Here is a 19,817-nt window from a genome sequence, read left to right as displayed (position 1 = left end):
TGTCTAATAATTTGGTATTTTTTTTTTTTTTTAATGTTTGAAAAATGTGAGAAATTAAGTATGTGTATAATTAAAAAATATATCACAAGCTATAAAATATTAAATCAAATTAATCAATAATATAACTTCTCGAACTTTTCAAAGATACGCGTTGCATTCAATTTGAAAATGTCTTCTAGAAGTAAAGGTAATTAATAATCCTATTATAATTGTATTGTACGTTATATAGGATCGTCAGTATTCATCTGATAGTATCTTAACATTTATTGGACTGATAAATTTTCACACTGACGTCATCCTATTAATAACAGATTCTTTGCGTTAATTTAAAGTCGATATTTTCTTAGCGGGTCATCTTCCTCTCATTTTTTTTTTTTGTCATGATATTTTACACTTTGAATATTTTTTCCTAAAAGTGCCGTTAAATATGTATCTAGTAAATGTTAAAGTATCCATCTAATATACTTGATGCTGTATCGTTATTCCCCTTTCATCGCACAACTTTCGAGAGTCTTTCTCCAGAGCAATTTGTTGGATTGCATCCCTTGAGAAACGAGAGAAATACCGTTGGGGGGGGGGTAGGGGGGGGGAGGGTGCTTTAACCGGATACCATGCCGGTATAAATAACAGATAATTAAATGGGAGTTTTACACCTTGTTTTGAAATATTACACTGCGATAACATCGCAGATGTGAATTCTAAACTCGCATCAATCAAAGGCGGATTGCAAAATATTGTCTCGTGTAATGCAACGTTGCGATTTGTCGAAATTCTTTATGAGCTCAAGGCTTCTTTCCGGTTATCTTTAAATATAATCGGTTAAACGAAATATCATTACACTGTTGGAAAATTTGTGTCTTTTTGTTAAAAAATATGCCGGTCAAAATTTTTCTGTAAAATATTTAACACATTCATGTGTTAATTTAACATATTTCTGTTGTGTTAATTGAATTTAAATGTTAAATTATAAAAATAATTTAAAAAAGTGGAAAATTAACACAATGTGCAAATATCTTTAATTTTACACGATAGATACATCCCGTATTATTAATAAAAAGATTTATCTGTCAAAAATTTACAGAAAATAATGTTGTTTTATTTTACAATAGAAGCGAGAATAACTACAGACCGTCAATAACATTTTTCCAAGGTAATTGCGTCATCAAAAATATGTTGATTTTACATAAAATTTATTTCACATTATTATAAAGTTTGCATTTATTTTGTAATGAAATATTAATATAATATTAATGTCACCATTTAACATATCTATATTATGTTAAATTAACTCAAAAATTTGTGTGAACTATCTGGGACATGCGATGTATGTTAAGTTTAAGCCAAATTTTCCAACAGCGTAGAAAAGATATTTTTGTAATTAGACAGAATATGTTAAAAGAAATATTAATATTATAATCCCGATAATTCCTTCAATAATACGGCCAATTTGTACGCATTGAAAATTTGCGATTCTTCAATGATAAATTACATACAAATATCATATCATATCTGCCATCGACTTTTGAATACATTATCAACTAATATGTTCAAAAACTAATGGGAGATATATCAGATGACATTTATATATTATATATATAATATATCGATAAATGGATATTATTAAATTATTCCTACTATTATTGTTATCATTCGTAATCAGAAAAGTAATCAGAACACGATTCTTTATCGGGTTACGCGTAATTATTATTTGGTATCTTCAATCAATTTCTCGAGCACATTGAGATTTTACATGCAAACGTGATATTGAAACATAAATACTAGATGAGTCGGGAAACATAATACAACCGAAAAACTAAGCAGAATAAAATTTTTTCATACTCAAAAAAAAAAGAAATTGATTTTTCTAGATGTAACTATATCACTAAATTTCTAACATATCTGTCAAATTAGCATTCGAAACAAATCTCAGCTTCAGCGAAAAATTTATTATTTTTTAAAATGAATCAATAAAGCAAGCAAGCAAGCGAATTTTTATAATTAATTAACACACTGTTTTATCAAAGTAAAGCGTAACTCGAGAAATTTTGCTCGAGTTTAAAGCGGTAGAAGATTCTCACCGGTAAACGCGCTTATACGTGTTCTTGCAAACGAATATATCTTCTTTGAGACTCAACGAGCGATTACTCGTAGACTCGGGAAGTTATCGAGATACCTCACTCACAGATACACTTTTCACTCGATACTACTCGACGACGAAGACAGCGAGCATTCAGAGATAAGCTCGCCAATTTTATGATACCAGCTTCACCTCCGTTTACTTTACTGTAAACGAAGCTCTTGAGATATTCTTCCGCTCGAAGAAATGGACAGAGATCCGTCCTAAAGATGACGACGTAAAACTTTATCGCGCTGCCAAATTTAAACTCAAATCGCAGTGTATGATACTGTGAACGACGCTGATTGAAAAGTCGAAATAACTTTTTTGTTATTTTAATACATATTCTAATTTTCTTCGCCGGCAATACTTGAGATAGAATATTTGAGGAAAAAATCTTTCGTATGTACGTATACCATTTTTACGTACAAAGCATTTTGAAGTAAATTATGAGCAAAAAATGTGACTTTATGTATATTTCCGATTTATTTTTTTACACGATGTTACTCTCTTTTGATTGTCCTACCAATATAAAATTAGAAAATTTGTGTTAAATTTAACTCTATATCGTGTGTCTCAAACGGTCCACATAAATTTTTGTATTAATTTGGCATAATATTTATATGATAAATGATGACATTAAATTTTAGAAACACTAAACATCAGCGTCGTTCACAGTATCATATACTGCGATTCGAGTTTAAATTTGGCAGCGCGATAAAGTTTTACGTCGTCATCTTTAGGACGGATCTCTGTCCATTTCTTCGAGCGGAAGAGTATCTCGGGAGCTTCGTTTACAGTAAAGTAAACAGAGGTGAAGCTGATATCATGAAATTGGCGAGCTTATTTCTAAATGCTTCGCTATCTTCGTCGTCGAGTAGTATCGAGTGAAAAGTGTATCTGTGAGTGAGGTATCTCGATAACTTCCCGAGTCTACGAGTAATCGCTCGTTGATTCTCAAAGAAGATACATTCGTTTGCAAGAACGCGTATAAGCGCGTTTACCGGTGAGAATCTTCTACCGCTTTAAACTCGAGCAAAATTTCTCGAGTGACGCTTTACTTTGATAAAACAATGTGTTAATTAATTATAAAAATTCGCTTGCTTGCTTTATTGATTCATTTTAAAAAATAATAAATTTTTCGCTGAAGCTGAGATTTGTTTCGAATGCTAATTTGACAGATATGTTAGAAATTTAGTGATATAGTTACATCTAGAAAAATCAATTTCTTTTTTTTTGAGTATGAAAAAATTTTATTCTGCATTTTTAGCTTAGTTTTCCGGTTATATTATGTTTCTCGACTCATCTAGTATTTATGTTTCAATATCACGTTTGTATGTAAAATCTCAATGTGCTCGAGAAATTGATTGAAGATACCAAATAATAATTACGCGTAACCCGATAAAGAATCGTGTTCTGATTACTTTTCTGATTACGAATGATAACAATATAATAGTAGGAATAATTTAATTAAAATCCATTTATCAATATATTATATATATAATATATAAATGTCATCTGATATATCTCCCATTAGCTTTTGAACATATTAGTTGATAATGTATTCAAAAGTCGATGGCAAATATGATATGATATTTGTATGTAATTTATCATTGAAGAATCGCAAATTTTCAATGCGTACAAATTGGCTGTATTATTGAAGGAATTATCGGGATTATGATATTAATATTTCTTTTAACATATTCTGTCTAATTACAAAAATATCTTTTCTACGCTGTTGGAAAATTTGGCTTAAACTTAACATACATCGCATGTCCCAGATAGTTCACACAAATTTTTCAGTTAATTTAACATAATATAGATATGTTAAATGGTAACACTAATACTATATTAATATTTTGATACAAAATGAATGCAAACTTCATAGTAGTTTGAAATAAATCTTGTGTAAAATCAACATATTTTTAATAATAAAAGTAACTTAGAAAGAAAGTTATTGATGGTCAGTAGTTACTCTCACTCTTATTATTATAGAATAAAATATATTTTTCTGTAATTTTTAACAGATAAATCCTGTCACTAATAATACGGAATATATCTATTGTGCAAAATTAGAAATATATGCGCATTGTTTTACGTTTATATTTTTTTCCAGTTGTTTTAATAATTTAACATTTGAATTCAATTAACACAACAGCAATATGTTAAAATAACACATAAATGTATTAAATATTTAATATAGAAATTTTAACCGGCATATTTTTTTAACAAAAAAACAAATTTTCCAACAATATAAAAATGTAACAACATAAAAAAAACCGTTTTTTTTCTAACAGAAAAAAAACAGTTAAAAAAATTTTATTCTTTTTCATAATTTTTTAAAATATAATGTTTTTTTTATTTCTTTTGTTAACATAATTAAAAAAAGTGAAGTTCTTATATTTTTAATTTATTCTTTTATCTAATTAAAAATAATAATTATATAATTACATATATAGCAATTGGAATGCGAGCTACATTTAAAATAATAATGGTTAATTCAAATCTATTATTTAAAAAGTTAAAAATAATAAAAAATTAATTTACAGTAATCAAAATATAAAGATATTAAATATCTAAAAAAAAAAAAAAGAAAAAAAAAGAGAAAAACGACGTTTGTCGTTATTTTTCATTAAAAAATTGTATTTTATCATAAAAGAAATATTTTTTTTTTTATGTCTATATTTATCTGGTTATTTTTACACACGCATGGAGAGAATCTCTCAGTTATGAAATAATAGCCCCAACGGGGATTTCTCTCCTGATTCTATAAGAGTCGCTTACCGATTGTCGCGTCTGGCGCGATTCGGCGTGCCTGCTTTAGGTTCCTCCATGTAAAACACCACGTCCCCCTCGTTCTCGAGGCGTTGATTGTCGTTCTGGCCGGTTCCGGCGCCGGCTGATATGCCGCCGGATATCGTGACGGGCGGCAGGGTCGGCTGTTGCTGTTGCTGCTGTTGCTGGCCGTCCATCCGATTCCGTGACTTCCGCCTCTTCAGCACGCTCGCCTTCTTTGCCACCTGGATCATCAGAGACTGAACCCCCGGTGCCCTCCCATTACAACGCACATCGAACACAACATGCACTATCCCTACTGGCCGAATGTGTTTGGCCATTCTTTCTCCTAACACGACACGGTCATCATCATCATCATCATCATCATCATCATCATCATCATCATCATCATCATCATCATCATCATTATCATCATCATCCGGGGAATATCGTGCAGAAGCGACGATCTCTCCCGCGGGATGTCCGGAACGAACGTTTGCTACAGGAAATTACGCCGGTCGTGAACCGATGTCGTTTATGTCCTTTCAGCACCAAACGGCTCGATGCAACCGCACACCGGAACCGGAATAGTCCCCGGGGCGTACTATCGATATATTGAGTGCATTGTACACGCATTAAAGCGCGTGCTTTTTTTCTTTTATTATTTTCGAAATTTTACATCGTAACGAATGTTCCCAAAATGTTAAACCGTACCAGCGTATTCTATTAATCGATCTGATGAAGAAATTTTATACAAATATGAATGTGTTTTAGAAGAAAAATGCATTTTATTCGAGAAACACGATCATATTATACAGGGTGTCCTAGACCACCCGTACACCCCTTTTCTTTCAAAAACTAAGCATTTTAGAGAAAAACGTTTTCAACAAATTTGTATGGTTTTGAGGGAGACATAAGATGGTGTCATTGGTTTGACCTTGGATGGCATCGTTAAGGTCAAGTCAAGGACACTTTTAATTTCTTAAACGGAACCCCCTATTTTTCATTACATACTCTTATAGCTTATCTCAAGAGCTTTCCAAAACAATATAATAAAGTATTTTTTCATTAAGTACTTTTTGAGTTATTTTATATTTTAATCTGATTTGTATAAAAAATAATTGTTTTTTAAACAATTATTTATTTTTTTCTTTGTGACACTAATTGATTTGTCTCATTATTCTGTACATAAAAGTATTACGGTAGGATTATCGAAAACTGAATATTTTACGAGATATTTTATTTTTTATATCAAAATATGTCAGATTAAAATATAAAATAACTTAAAAAGTACTTAATAAAAATATACTTTATTATAGTGTTTTGGAAAGCTCTCGAGATAAGCTACAAGAATGTGCAATAGAAAATAGGGGATTCCATTTGAGAAATTAAAGTTGTCCTTGACTTGACCTTAACAATACCATCCAAGGTCAAACCAATGACACCATCTTATGCTCCCCTCAAAACCATGGAATTTTTGTTCAAAACGTTTTTCTCTAAAATGCTTAGTTTTTGAAAGAAAAGGGATGCACGGGTAGTCTAGGACACCCTGTATACCAAAAATTGTAAAATATATTTCTCATCGACAATGAGAAATGATTCGAATAAATTGTCAAGTGCGTGAATATTTGTTTACATAATTCAGATACAAAAATGCAAAATATCATAATGGGATATCGATTAAATACGTGATAATAACTATAAAAAAAGGGGTGTACTTTCGGATATGTGTCTTTGTATTTTCCATTTTTTAATATTAATTTATTCATACAGCACAAAATTTTCTTATAAAATAGGCTGGCACAAAATTCGACATGTCTTAAAAACACGCTAACGTCGTCATTCAAATCTTTCGTATAAAGTGTTTTCCGATTTTCCGACATCTCTTTCCCCTTAATAACTTGTATTTATCATGCGGAGACTTGCCAAGCCGCACGACCGGCGTAAACTCCCACACTTTTTTGCGTTCGAGCGAGATTTCAGTCTTCCGCTTCGTAGATTGATGCAGAGAACTCGCACGAACACACGACATACATATACATATATATATATAGCTACAAATCTTATGTATTATTCAGGCGCGTGCATGTTATAAAATATCGCTAAGTATAAGATAAAGTCTTAAACTTTTGTATATCGCATGATACGGATGGTAGTCCTTGAAAATAGTAATGGTGCGCCAAGAAAAATACGTAAGCCAGAGATATACAGGGTGTCCCTAACCAGTACAAATCTTTTGAGAAAAAAGAAAATGGATTTTATCAAAAATCGCAAAAATTTCGATGACTAAATTGGGTACGTTCTATTGTATGGGGTGATATTTTCAACTTTCGGAAATGACCTATGACCATAGGCCTAAATCGAAAGTCGAATTTTTTTTAAACGAAATATGGCACTTTTGTATTCCTGATACGGATTTCCCGGCGAAAAATAAGAAACTTTATTCCCAAATATTTTTTTCTAAAACGCCTCCATCAACCTTGAAATGATTTTTAAAGTGTGATTTATGAAAATAGGATGTGGGGTTAGGTAGGATATGGGCTATTCAGATCTGAAGTTGAATTTTTTCAATGGAACATGGCACTTTTTTATTGCAAATTTCGATTACGCATAAACAATTTTATTTGAATGGATAAATTTAAAGAATTCGTTATTATTTCAATAACATAGTTAGAAAAAGATAAATTGTAGTAACATGGTTAAAAAATTGTATTAACAGGAATTAAATATTTATTAGAAATCTGAAAATAATCTTGAAAATGTGATGAAAAAATAAATTTTAACTTCATTTCTAGGCGAGGTAGCGTGTATCATTCCAGGCATTTTTGAAAAAAATATTTACGACAAAAGTTTTTTATCCTTCGCTGGGGAAACCGAATCTACAATAAAAAGTGCCATATTTCATTTAAAAAATTCGACTTTCGGTCTGGATAGGCCCATTCCGTATCATTCGGTACCGAAAGTTGAAAATATCACCATACAATAAAACAAATCCGATTTAGCCATCAAGATTTTTGATAAAATCCACTTCCCCTTTTTCTTAAAAGGTCTGTACGGGTGGGATACTCTGTATGGAAGCACAAATACGATCAAACAAACGATTATTGTTCCTCGTTTTCTTGTCGGCAAGCTTTAAGAAGCTTACGCAAAGCCCCACTCGTCTAAGAAGAAGTAGCTTGTTCGATCGCTGATGAATCGTTTCGTTTTTGTCGAAAAAAAAAAAAAAAAAAAATTATAGTGGCGTGTATCTCGTCTGTTTTACACTGTTGACATTTTTGTAGCTTCGAAAATAAATTTAAAAGAAATCCCAATCAAGCAGAAACGTCTCTCGGCGCCATAAATAGATAAATAAAAATTATCCAACACTAAAGCTAAGAAGCGACATAAACTATCTCATAGAAGCTGCCGTTGCTTCATCTTTCGTAAAAAACATTTTCCCGGTTATTCTCTCCGTAATAAATACTTCAACACACTATACTTTCGTTGCACCTTTAATACTTTGGACGTTTTCTTTCATTGTCTGAGAGAGAGAAAGAGAGAGAGTAATATCAATCTGATAGACAGGTGTATTAATCTTTTTAGCTTTTATTCGCGAGAAATTAATATATATATATATATATATATATATATATATATATGGCGTATTTACGTAAAGCTTTGAATCCGTACTAAAGCAGTTTCATTAAAAGCCAATGTGCGACGAAAGTACGGTATATTTATGTCATCATATATCTTTCAATATGCGCATATTCTATACATTCAGCTGACACAGTGAGAGAATACAGTGACCCCGTCTTACATAATATTTATATACAAAAGATAGACGTGTTTCACGGTGTAACAGAAATGTGTAAAGAAAAGTGATAAAAATTTGGGAAAAAATAAACATGCAGAAGAGAGATGAGAATAGAAATAAATATAAACCATTTACATACCATCTTCTTTACACAAATCAACTGAAATATATATATATTAGGTATATTTTATCATCGTTAAATCATCACTGAGCATTGTTTACTATTTTAAATAATGCATCGTAGAAACACGGTACTTTATCTCGATATATGAATATACGCGTTTTTGATACGGGGTTCGAGAACTTTGGCAGCAGATGCAAAATGGAGATAATATTATTCCTACGAATACAATCGCTCCGCGTTAATCGAGCGTATGCAAAATGTGCCGATGGGCCGGCTAATTAAATATGGATTCTTTTTTTAAATTTCCCCGCCGTATAAATATACTTTATAACACTATAATTGTGCGGTTTTGCTCGCATCTGATGCGTTTTACATCGTTGGAGCAATTTTATGAATGTCTGGACACGTTGCGAAATACAAATACAAAAATACAATAATAGTTATTTCGACGATAATAATCGAAAATGGGAATCACAAACGCGGCTGTATCGAAAAATCAAGTGTCATTCTAAAAATATCGCCTTCGTTATTTCACTCGTATATTCAAAAGCAATTTGATCGAGGATGACAGATATTGAAGCTATTTTTTAATTGGTAATATTTGAAGTACAAAATTAAAAGAAAAAAAAAAAAAAGACGATACTCTCCAATGAAAAGAAGCGCGTAGATGATAGAATTAATTAATTAACTTTCAAGGTTATTCTTAATATATTAATACAATGTGCTAGAATTACATTTAAGGGGATCACGTAAAAGAATATAGATATATATATATTTGTGATTATGCTTATACGTATTAGATTACAGGTATAAATTTACAAGTGGAGGAATAAAACTATTCACACGCGCAATTTACGCAGAAACAATAAATTCACCTGACCGCCGTTGCATGGAATCGCGAAATTTAATGTCCACATTAAAATAAAAAAAAAAAATAAAAAAAAAATTATAACAAATATTTATTATATAAGAATATTTTTAGAAGATATTTTCTTATATATCCCGTATAAATCATATCCCGTATGCTCAGCATTCCAATTAATAAATGGTACTATTAAAACCATAAGAGGGATATATAATATATTCAAAAGGTAAAAACCAGTCCATTTTAAAAAAGGGGACGAATCGTCCGCGCTCTCTGTAAACGAAATCAAAACGAACGTGAATGTGAAAATCAAAGCTCGTAATGCTCGTTACTTTATACGTAAAAGAGTTGGGGGGAGGGGGGGGGGCGGCGGGGGAAGGGAGGAGGTAGATAATGTACAAAAGCTTCTAAGCGCATCTTTAACTGCATAAACACACGTATGTGACTAGCACAACACGAAGGGAAAAAGAAAACTCAAAATTGTCTCGAATATCTCGGTGGTAAATAACGGCACATTGAGAACATCGAGCAAAATTCGCATTCTCCGCTTGCATCCCATCCACTGCCAAATTATTGTCAGGACAAGTGAAAATACACGACCGTTATCGTTATTGTTATACGATTGATAATATTAGCAGATAATATTAGACGGCGGATCATTCCCTCGCGAATCTCATCATTGTGCACGGAATGCGGTTGCGTGGAGAAAGATTTGTTGTAGAAGCTTTTAACAGAGCGATCTTATACAGGGTGTCCTAGACCACCCCTTTTCTTTCAAAAACTAAGCATTTTAGAGAAAAACGTTTTCAATAAAAATTGTATGGTTTTGAGGGGAGCATAAGATGGTGTCATTGGTTTGACCTTGGATGGTATCGTTAAGGTCAAGTCAAGGACACCTTTAATTTCTCAAATGGAATTTCCTATTTTCTATTGCACATTCTTGTAGCTTATCTCGAGAGCTTTCCAAAACACTATAATAAAGTATATTTTTATTAAGTACATTTTGAGTTATTTTATATTTTAATCTTATATATTTTGATATAAAAAATAAAATATTTCGTAAAATATTCAGTTTTCGATAATCTTACCGTAATACTTTTATGTACAGAATAATGAGACAAATCAATTAGTGCCAAAAAAGCAAATAATTGTTTAAAAAAATACATTGTAAATAATTTTCTTAAAAACAATTATTTTTTATATTAATTGATTTGTCTCATTATTCTGTATATAGAAGTATTACGGTAAGATTATCAAAAACTAAATATTTTACGAGATATTTGATTTTTTATATCAAAATATGTCAGATTAAAATATAAAATAACTCAAAAAGTACCTAATAAAAAAATACTTTATTATAGTGTTTTGGAAAGCTCTCGATGTCAGCTACAAGAATACTAAATAAAAAATGGGGATTTCCATTTCAGATTTGACCTGCACATGACCTTCAAATGATTTTCCAAGGTCAAATCATTGTCACCATCTTATGGCCCCCTTGAAGCCACACAACTTTTGTTTGAAACATTTTTCGATTTAACGCAGTGTTTCTGAGATATTTGAGTGGGTCCTTTAAAATGGGACACCCTGTATAATGGCGGTAAAAGTCGGGAGATCTTAGAAGCAATTATCTCGGAGATATACGATCTACGGTTTGGGTGAAATACAATGGGTAATTTGAAATCGATTAGCTCGATAAAGGGGGGAGGATGGATGTAGAAGGGAAAGAGTTTTGCGGTTTATCCGCAGACCTCGACGGGGTGATTACGAGATTCGCGACGGATTAGATCCGTCTCGGTTGTGACACGGTAATCGCCCGCGGCACGGTCAGTTAAAACACGCCAAGGAACATTATATAAGCAGCTAAGAACATCAACAGTCAACAGCTAATACGGCTACTTTTCTCTCCCGCTCTCCGCTGAAACTCGCAAACGGGGAAACGTTACCTTGCCAAGGGGCGTCGAGGGCTGGCCGGCCGGTGCCGGGTCCTTGATGTAGATATTCCACGTGGCGACGCTGTTGATGGCCTTGTCGGAGGCGTAGCACCTCCATAGGCATTGTATTAACATCGCGGCAGCCGGTATTTGTCGATTGAAATGCTTCTGCCGTTGTTTCTGTTGTACTTTCAACGCGAAGCCGGAACCAAGGATACCCTAAAAGAGATGGGGAAAAAATCCACTCGTGACTACGTCACAATAAACCCTTAATAGGGTTTAATAATATCCGTGTATAGTTCTAAAACTAGCCAATCACAGTCATTCTATTCTTCATAGGCATAGCTGTGATTGGTCAATTTTAAAACTACGGATGTTAATAAACCCGATTATAAAGATGACCTATAAATGTAGTCAATGATCTGCTTGCGCTTTATTTGAATTAGCGTAAGGCAGTCGGTCCAATTATTTACATATACATATACATATATATATATATATATATATATATATATATATTTGTAAATTTAATTTTACTTTTTTAATTAGGTTAATTCAATTCAATAAAAGTCCTTCAATCAAATTTACTTTAAATTAAATGAGGATTATTATTTTATTATTTGTTTCTCTAGAGCTTTCCCAGTTTCCAAAAAAAAAAAAATCATTATTTTCGATTTTTTGTAATTCAAAAATTATAAATATCTTACACAGGGTATCTCTAAAGTCTGATCCCACTCCTGGATCTCAGAAACGGCTTTAAATATGGAAAAATGTTTTAGACAAAAGTTGTATCGAGGGGGACATAAGGTAGTATCATTAATTTGACCTTGAATAGTTGCGTGAAGGTCACGTGAAGGTCATCTTCAATTTTTTAAATGAAACCGCCTACTTTTTATCGCATATTCTTGTAGCTTATCTCGAGAGCTTTTCAAAACACTATAATATTTCAAAACACTATAATAAAGTTTTTTCATCATGTACTTTTTGAGTTATTTTATATTTTAATCTGACAAATTTTGATATAAAAATTAAAATATCTCGTAAAATATCTAGTTTTCGATAATTTTATCATAATACTTTTATGTACAGAATAATGAGACAAATCAATTAGTGTAAAGGAAAAAACAAATAATTGTTTTAAAAAATGTAAATAATAAATTATAAATAATTACATACTTTTTCTTAAAAACAATTATTTTTTTATACTAATTGATTTGTCTCATTATTCTGAACATAAAAATATTACGGTAAGATTATCGAAAACTAAATATTTTACGAGATATTTTAATTTTTATATCAAAATATGTCAGATTAAAATATAAAATAACTCAAAAAGTATTTAATAAAAAAATACTTTATTATAGTGTTTTGAAAAGCTTTCGAGATAAGCTACAAGAATGTGTGATAAAAAGTAGGCAATCCCATTTAAAAAATTGATGGTGACCTTCACGTAACCTTCACGCAACTATTCAAGGTCAAATTAACGACATCACCTTATGTCTCCCTCGAAACCATACAACTTCTGTCTAAAACATTTTTCCATATTTAAAACCGTTTCCGAGATCCAGGGGTGGGATCAGACTTTAGAGATACCCTGTATATATTTCATATATATTTCATATTTTATTCTATTGATAGGCATTATTGTATCGAAGAAATCGACGCGAAATTAATCAAGAAAACAAATCAAAAATAAAGATTTTTTTTTGAAAACTGAGAAAGATCTAGAGAAACAAATAATAAAATAATAATCTTGTAATAAAATAATAATGTTGTTTAATTTAAAGCAGATTTAGTAGAATTTCTTTTTAATTGAATTAACCTAATTAAAAAAATAGAATTAAATATAAAGCTTAATTGCAAATATATGTATATAACACTACAAATTAATAAAATGGCAACAAAAAAATTATAATTTTTGTAAATATCATCATTTAAGAAAAAAAAAATCGATTTTTAATTGGTTGGAGCAAAAAATCCATGAACGATAAACAAAATCTGAAATATATTATTATATATATATATATATATATATATATGTGTGTGTGTGTGTGTGTGTGTGTGTGAAATATATATATGTATATATCATAAGAAAAAATATGTACTCACAGCTGGAAGTGCGAAAAAGGATATGGCAAACACGCTGAAACATGAAGCCACAATTTTTCCCATCCACGTTTGCGGGACCGTATCACCATAACCTATTGTTGTTACTGTAATCTGTAATACCAAAAAGTATTAAATCCTCGTTATATCTCACAAGTAAAATTACTGTGTATGTATGGTACAATGTGTCTTTACGGATTTAAGCCTGAAGGGTTTTGCTAGGCAAACAATTGATGTCTCGTTTGCCAACACGTTTATTAGCCCGTGAAATCCAGTCAGTTAATCTTATTAATTAGCGTATATTATCGCTCTGATAAGTGATCTGCTTGCATCACACGCAGCCTGTATAAGTAATGATCTCCATTTTCTGCATGCCATCAATATAATTGCGATTTGAACGTATCCGCGATTACTACCATTCAATCTCCTTGCAATTTTTCGTGGCTGATTAACCTCGTCACTATCTTTCTTCACAAGTGACTTATATATATATTTTTTTTTTCATCAAATTTGATCGATTTAATGATTTGTAGAAATCTCAAAATTTGATTGATTGATTTAATTCTTTATTCCATTGAAGAAAAAAGATTCCCTTTTCTTTCCTATTGAATTCTATATCTTCTGCGCTTCGAGTGTATTTCAGTAATTAAAAGATTCTTTTTCTTTTCCTCCAACAATGGCTTACCGTAAAATTACATGCTGATATAAGAGACATCTGATAGAAAAATCCGTAATGATAGAGACATACTTACCACTCCCCACCATAGCGCATCGGCGTAACTGGAGAAGTCTGTTTTGCCATCGGGTCCGACTGCATCTTTTTCGGCAAGGTACACGAAATAGCTGCTGAAAATGAGGCCCAGGAATCCGATGTACAGCGTTGTGATCAGCTCCTGTTATATGAAGAAAATATAATTAATTTTGCGAAGGTTATTAACAAAAATATTTTCTATTTTATAAATACAAAAATAAAAAATATATACTTTGCGCACATTCACATACACACACACACACACACGTGCTTAATTTTCTAAAAATAATTACAATTATTGCTCAGTTTTGTCCTTCAGGTATTTACATTAAAAACTTCTCGCGTACAAAAAAAAAAGAAAAAGAAATACTAAATCCAAGAAAATTCTTTTTGATTAAAAAAATTATTTATTTAAATATTTGCAAAGAAATTAGTTATTTTCATCAAGCAGCAAATATATTTGAATTAATAAAATAGAAAATAAAAGCAAAGTATGAGTTTCTTTGCCAATAAAAAAAAAAGAAATGATAAATGTTTACATTAACTTACACCTCACGGATCGTTTTCATTTTCACATATACTATAGAGGGCACATTTCTAAGTAACGCGCACTTCGAATTTTGTGGCGCTCTCTTCTGGGGAAACATGCAATTTTAAATTTTCACAGTTTTAATGCTTTTTCTGTTATAAAATAATGTTTGTTTACGTTGTATTTGTGTAAAGCAAACGTGAAAAAAGGTATTTGCTTACATTTTCGGAAACAAAGCTCCTTGAATTTCCCCATTTTTCATGCGAAGCGAGGTTCAACGCAAACCTATGTATCTAGTTTCTTAATAGTGAAGCCCTCCTGCAGGGGGGGAGGGGGTCCGGAACATACTGTCTCCACGCATATACTTTTTAATGCGTAAATATAAAGTGGAAAGTTGTAACCCCATGTGAAACCTTACTTCGCATTAAAAAGTATATGCATGGAAACAGTATGTTCCGCCCCTCCTCCCCTACGGGGGGGCCCCACTATCGAAAAACTAGACACACAGGCTTGCGTTGAACCTCGCTTTACGTGGAGTAGCAATTGTGAAAAAGTATTATATACAATTTTTTATATCTTATTAAATGATATTTATTTTATAAATCATTTGTAAGAGGATATACATCTGCCATAATGTTAAAAGATTCATCAATACGTTTATCATAATTAAATTGACGTTTAAATAAAAACTCGTAAACAAAAGAAATTCTTAGCGAAAATATACTGACAGTGACGCAAATGTAAACAAAAAAACATAAACACGCAAGTAGGATATAGTGAAAAGATCATAGAAATAAATGCGAAAATTATGATACTTCAAAATCGTATATCTCTGAAACGAGAAGAGAGCGCCACAAAACTCAATGTGCGTGTTACTTAGGAATGTGCCCTCTATAATATATGTAAAAATGAAAACGATCCGTGAGATGTAAGTCAATGTAAACATTTACCAAAGAAATATCTCCGTTACGACCGGTATCGGAAGGATGCTGAATATACTCGTCCATCGGGAAGTTAACCAAGTGTCTTTGACAGATGTATATTTCATTAATTTTATATCTCGTACGCAACTTATATAATTTTAATTTGATTCCTTATATTTTTGTCGTCACATTTATAGTTGACAATCTACAATACATTGCATACGTTTGTTATAATTCACAGATGCTGAAAATAGTCGGAAATGTTCATCTCAATAAAAAAATTTTAATTATCAAGAAATTTGCGAATTGCTTATCGCGCTAGACTCTTAATTAGCTCGTCCTTCTTTACATTACATAAGAAAAAAATTTTTTTATTATCTTTATTATAATGTTATATACTAATTTACTTCCTTTAAAAACATTTTTTAATTTTTAGCTGCTAATTTCAAAAATACAGATTTTCTTTATTTCAATAAATAATACTATCTTTAAGTAAATATTTTTTTATATTAAAATATTAAATAATATATTTTAAAAGTTAGAATTTTTATTACATCCAGGTAATAATTTATTTATTGATTAAATGCAAGTAATAATTTATTTATTAATTACATGCAAGTAATAATTTATTTATTATTTAATATAACAAAACATTTTTGAAAACAAAGTATATATATTTATTAAAAAAAAATTAAAATTAACAAAATGTATTTATTTGATTAAAAAAGATTTTATTTTTAGTGTATTAATAAAAATATTTGTTATTTTATAAATATAAAAATAAAAAATATATGTTTTGTGCACATTCACACACATACACACACACACACACGCGCGCGCGCTTAATTTTCTGAAGATAATTATATATATAATCCTTGTTAAGATTTTGTCTTCGTACATCGAGGTATTAAAACGAAAAACTTTTCGCGATGATGTACCTGACGATGTATGAAAACCACAGAGCCCAAGAGCCGCCACGTGCCACCCTGACGGTCGACATGAAGCATTCGAAGAATTTGCAAAAATCGGATACCCCTGATGGCAGAAGTGGCGAATACTTGACCGTTGCTTCCCACCGATAAAACTACCATAGACGCTACCACAACGATTAAATCTAAAAACAGATAAAAGGAGTATGTGGTAAAATATAAAGGAATAATCCGATAAATTCGTGTATATAATACATATACAGGGTGTCCCATTTTAAAAGTTTCATCCTCATAACTTTTCAGAATCAACGTTTGAAGGAAAACAACTCCGATAAAAGTTGTAGGAAACAAAAGAGGCTATCTAATAGTTGCCTTGGATTTGACATTAAAGGTCATTTTCAAGGTCATTTGAAGGTCAACTTCCGTTTTTTAAACGGGAACACCTATTTTTCATTACATATTCTTATAGCTTACTTCGAGAGCTATCCAAAATATTATAATAAAGTATTTTTTTATTAAGTACTTTTTGAGTTATTTTATATTTTAATCTGATATATTTTGATACAAAAAACAAAATATTTCGTAAAATATTCAGTTTTCGATAATCTTACCGCAATACTTTTATGTACAAAATAATGAGACAAATCAATTAGTGCCAAAAAAAGCAAATAATTGTTTAAAAAAATACATTGTAAATAATTTTCTTAAAAACAATTATTTTTTTATACTAATTGATCTGTCTCATTATCCTGTACATAGAAGTATTACGGTAAGATTATCGAAAACTAAATTATAAAATAACTCAAAAAGTATTTTATGAAAAAATACTTTATTTTAGTGTTTTGGAAAACTCTCGAGATAAGCTAGAAAAATATGTAATGAAAAATAGGAGGTTCCATTAATAAACGGAAATTGACCTTTAAATGACCTTGAAAATGACCTTTAATGTTAAATCCAAGGTCACTATTAGATAGCCCCCTTTGTTCCCTACAACTTGTATCCGACTCGTTTTCCTTCGAACGTTGATCCTGAAAAGTTATGAGGGTGGAACTTTTAAAATGGGACACCCTGTGTATATATATATATATATATATGTATGTGTGCGTGTGTGTGTGTGTGTGTGTGTGTGTGTGTGTGTGTGTGTGTGTGTGTGTGTGTGTGTGTGTGTGTGTGTAATTACAGATAGTGTTTCTGTATGTGTGCATTCATTAAAGTACAATAAATATTTCTTATCAGCCTGTATAGAATATTGATTAAGTATATACGTATAATCGATGAACGCATGGCGCGTAATCGGATTATTAATGTTTAATCCGTCGTTACCATTTATCTACAAAATTCATTTGCCCGATACCTATTGCCGATTGAAAACAATAATTCTCTCGCCACACATCCGCACACGTTATTAAAATCATGGATGTAAAATGCGTGTGATTCCGGTCGCCTTTCCGCAACCGGTCTATTAATAATAATGATCTATTTCCCACATTGCGATTATCATTTCATATTTTAGCGGTTACAGGTAAAATGGAACAAGATACAGTGCGTACCCTTAATTATTTTGGATGGAATAATATATACGCGGCGCATTAATCGAAAAACGCGGTTAATCTACCACCATATATTGCGAATTGGGAATTGAAATTTCTATAAATTTTATCATATATAGCTGTGATGTACGAAACTAAGATATTCGGAGAATTTTTCTCGAGCATATTATCTCTCGGCATTGTCGTTAGCAAGTTACAAATAATGCACGGATAATTTAAAGATCATAAGAAAATTAAAATAATTGATAATTTAAGTTAATTATAATATACTTTATATAAAAAAAATTTCCTTTCCTTTTATTTCTCATAATATTTGAAAAAAATTCGGTAATATATTTGTCATCGACGTACATAATTGTAAAATGGAATTCAAAGCGGGGGGGGGGGGCGGAGGAGGACGAATAATCAATTTTTAGTTGGGTCTGCAATTAAGAGATGAATTTTGCGCCGCGAATTGTTCGCGTGTCCTTCATTCGTCAAACGCGTCCGGCAGAACGACACGATATACACAAAGTGCCCGAAATCTTGATTTCAGCGAAATGGAATCGATATTAGGGCCAGGGCCTAATCTCGCCCTGTTGGTCGCTCAAACGGTTCAACGAGAGATACCTACGCGAGTACAAAGGGACGATTCTCACGATTCAATTCTGCACCGTCGATCGGACAATGCGAATATCGGATTAATTTCGGCCATGACACATAACATACATTTCGGGCCGCAAATCGCGGCTTGCCATTAAGAGATGAGAATGCGACCGAATAAACTCACCTATGATACAAATCGGTTTCCGTATGAATCGCAGCCGTCCGCAGAAACCCATGTACTTCGATCTGCAGCCCGCGCTCCATAATCGAACCATGTACTCGACCCCGAAGAATACCACGAGACATATTTCCTGAACAATGATCAAGAATAATTCAGATTAGTTGCACTGAAAAAAATGCACTAAATTCCCAAAAAATTATTCTGATTTAAAAAATTTATTTAAATATCTGTAAAGAAGTTAGTTATTTCGATCAAGCAAATATATCTAAATTAGTAAAATATATAAAATAAAAGCAAAAAAGCTTTTTTATTTGCAAATAAAAAAATTTTTATTTTTTTATCTTTATATTAAATTATTTCCTTCAAAAAAACATTTTTTAATTTTTAATTGCTCGTTTCGAAAGCACAGGTTTTTTTTTAATTTTAATAAATAATTTTTTATCTTCGAATATATAAAAATATTTTTTTATATTAAAATTTTTAATAATTTAAAAATTTTTAATATTTTAAAAATTATAATTTTTATAAAGGAATAATTTATTTAATATAACGAAACATTTTTGGAAATAAAATACATATTTATTTAAGAAAAAAAAAAAAAAAAAATCAAAATTAACGAAACGTATTTACTCGATTGAGAAAAATTTTAGTTCTGG

General features: G+C 31.1%; 2 protein-coding genes across 9 annotated transcripts in view; both read right to left on the bottom strand.

Moving 5' to 3' along the window:
• LOC138942698 (potassium voltage-gated channel subfamily KQT member 1-like) overlaps nt 1–19,817 on the bottom strand; it is a 122,810-nt gene that overhangs the window by 34,419 nt on the left and 68,574 nt on the right. The window lies entirely within an intron of this gene.
• LOC138942696 (potassium voltage-gated channel subfamily KQT member 1-like) overlaps nt 1–19,817 on the bottom strand; it is a 56,613-nt gene that overhangs the window by 13,299 nt on the left and 23,497 nt on the right. For 5 of the 7 annotated variants that reach the window (XM_070313129.1, XM_070313133.1, XM_070313130.1 and 2 more), the window contains 7 exons: nt 19,165–19,291; nt 16,855–17,030; nt 14,466–14,606; nt 13,717–13,827; nt 11,620–11,826; nt 8,827–8,847; nt 4,901–5,136 (listed from right to left, as the gene is read on the bottom strand). In XM_070313129.1, the coding sequence (XP_070169230.1) occupies nt 4,901–5,136; nt 8,827–8,847; nt 11,620–11,826; nt 13,717–13,827; nt 14,466–14,606; nt 16,855–17,030; nt 19,165–19,291 (1,019 nt within the window). Of the gene's footprint in view, nt 1–4,900; nt 5,152–8,826; nt 8,848–11,619; nt 11,827–13,716; nt 13,828–14,465; nt 14,607–16,854; nt 17,031–19,164; nt 19,292–19,817 lie in introns of all 7 variants that reach the window. The other 2 variants (XM_070313132.1, XM_070313134.1) reach the window with 2 other exon arrangements.

This window comes from Polyergus mexicanus, unplaced genomic scaffold (assembly GCF_030449975.1).
Source record: "Polyergus mexicanus isolate NDT 795.1 unplaced genomic scaffold, iyPolMexi1.0 SCAF_23, whole genome shotgun sequence".
NCBI lineage: Eukaryota > Metazoa > Arthropoda > Insecta > Hymenoptera > Formicidae > Polyergus > Polyergus mexicanus.
This window is presented reverse-complemented; position numbering and strand designations above follow the sequence as displayed.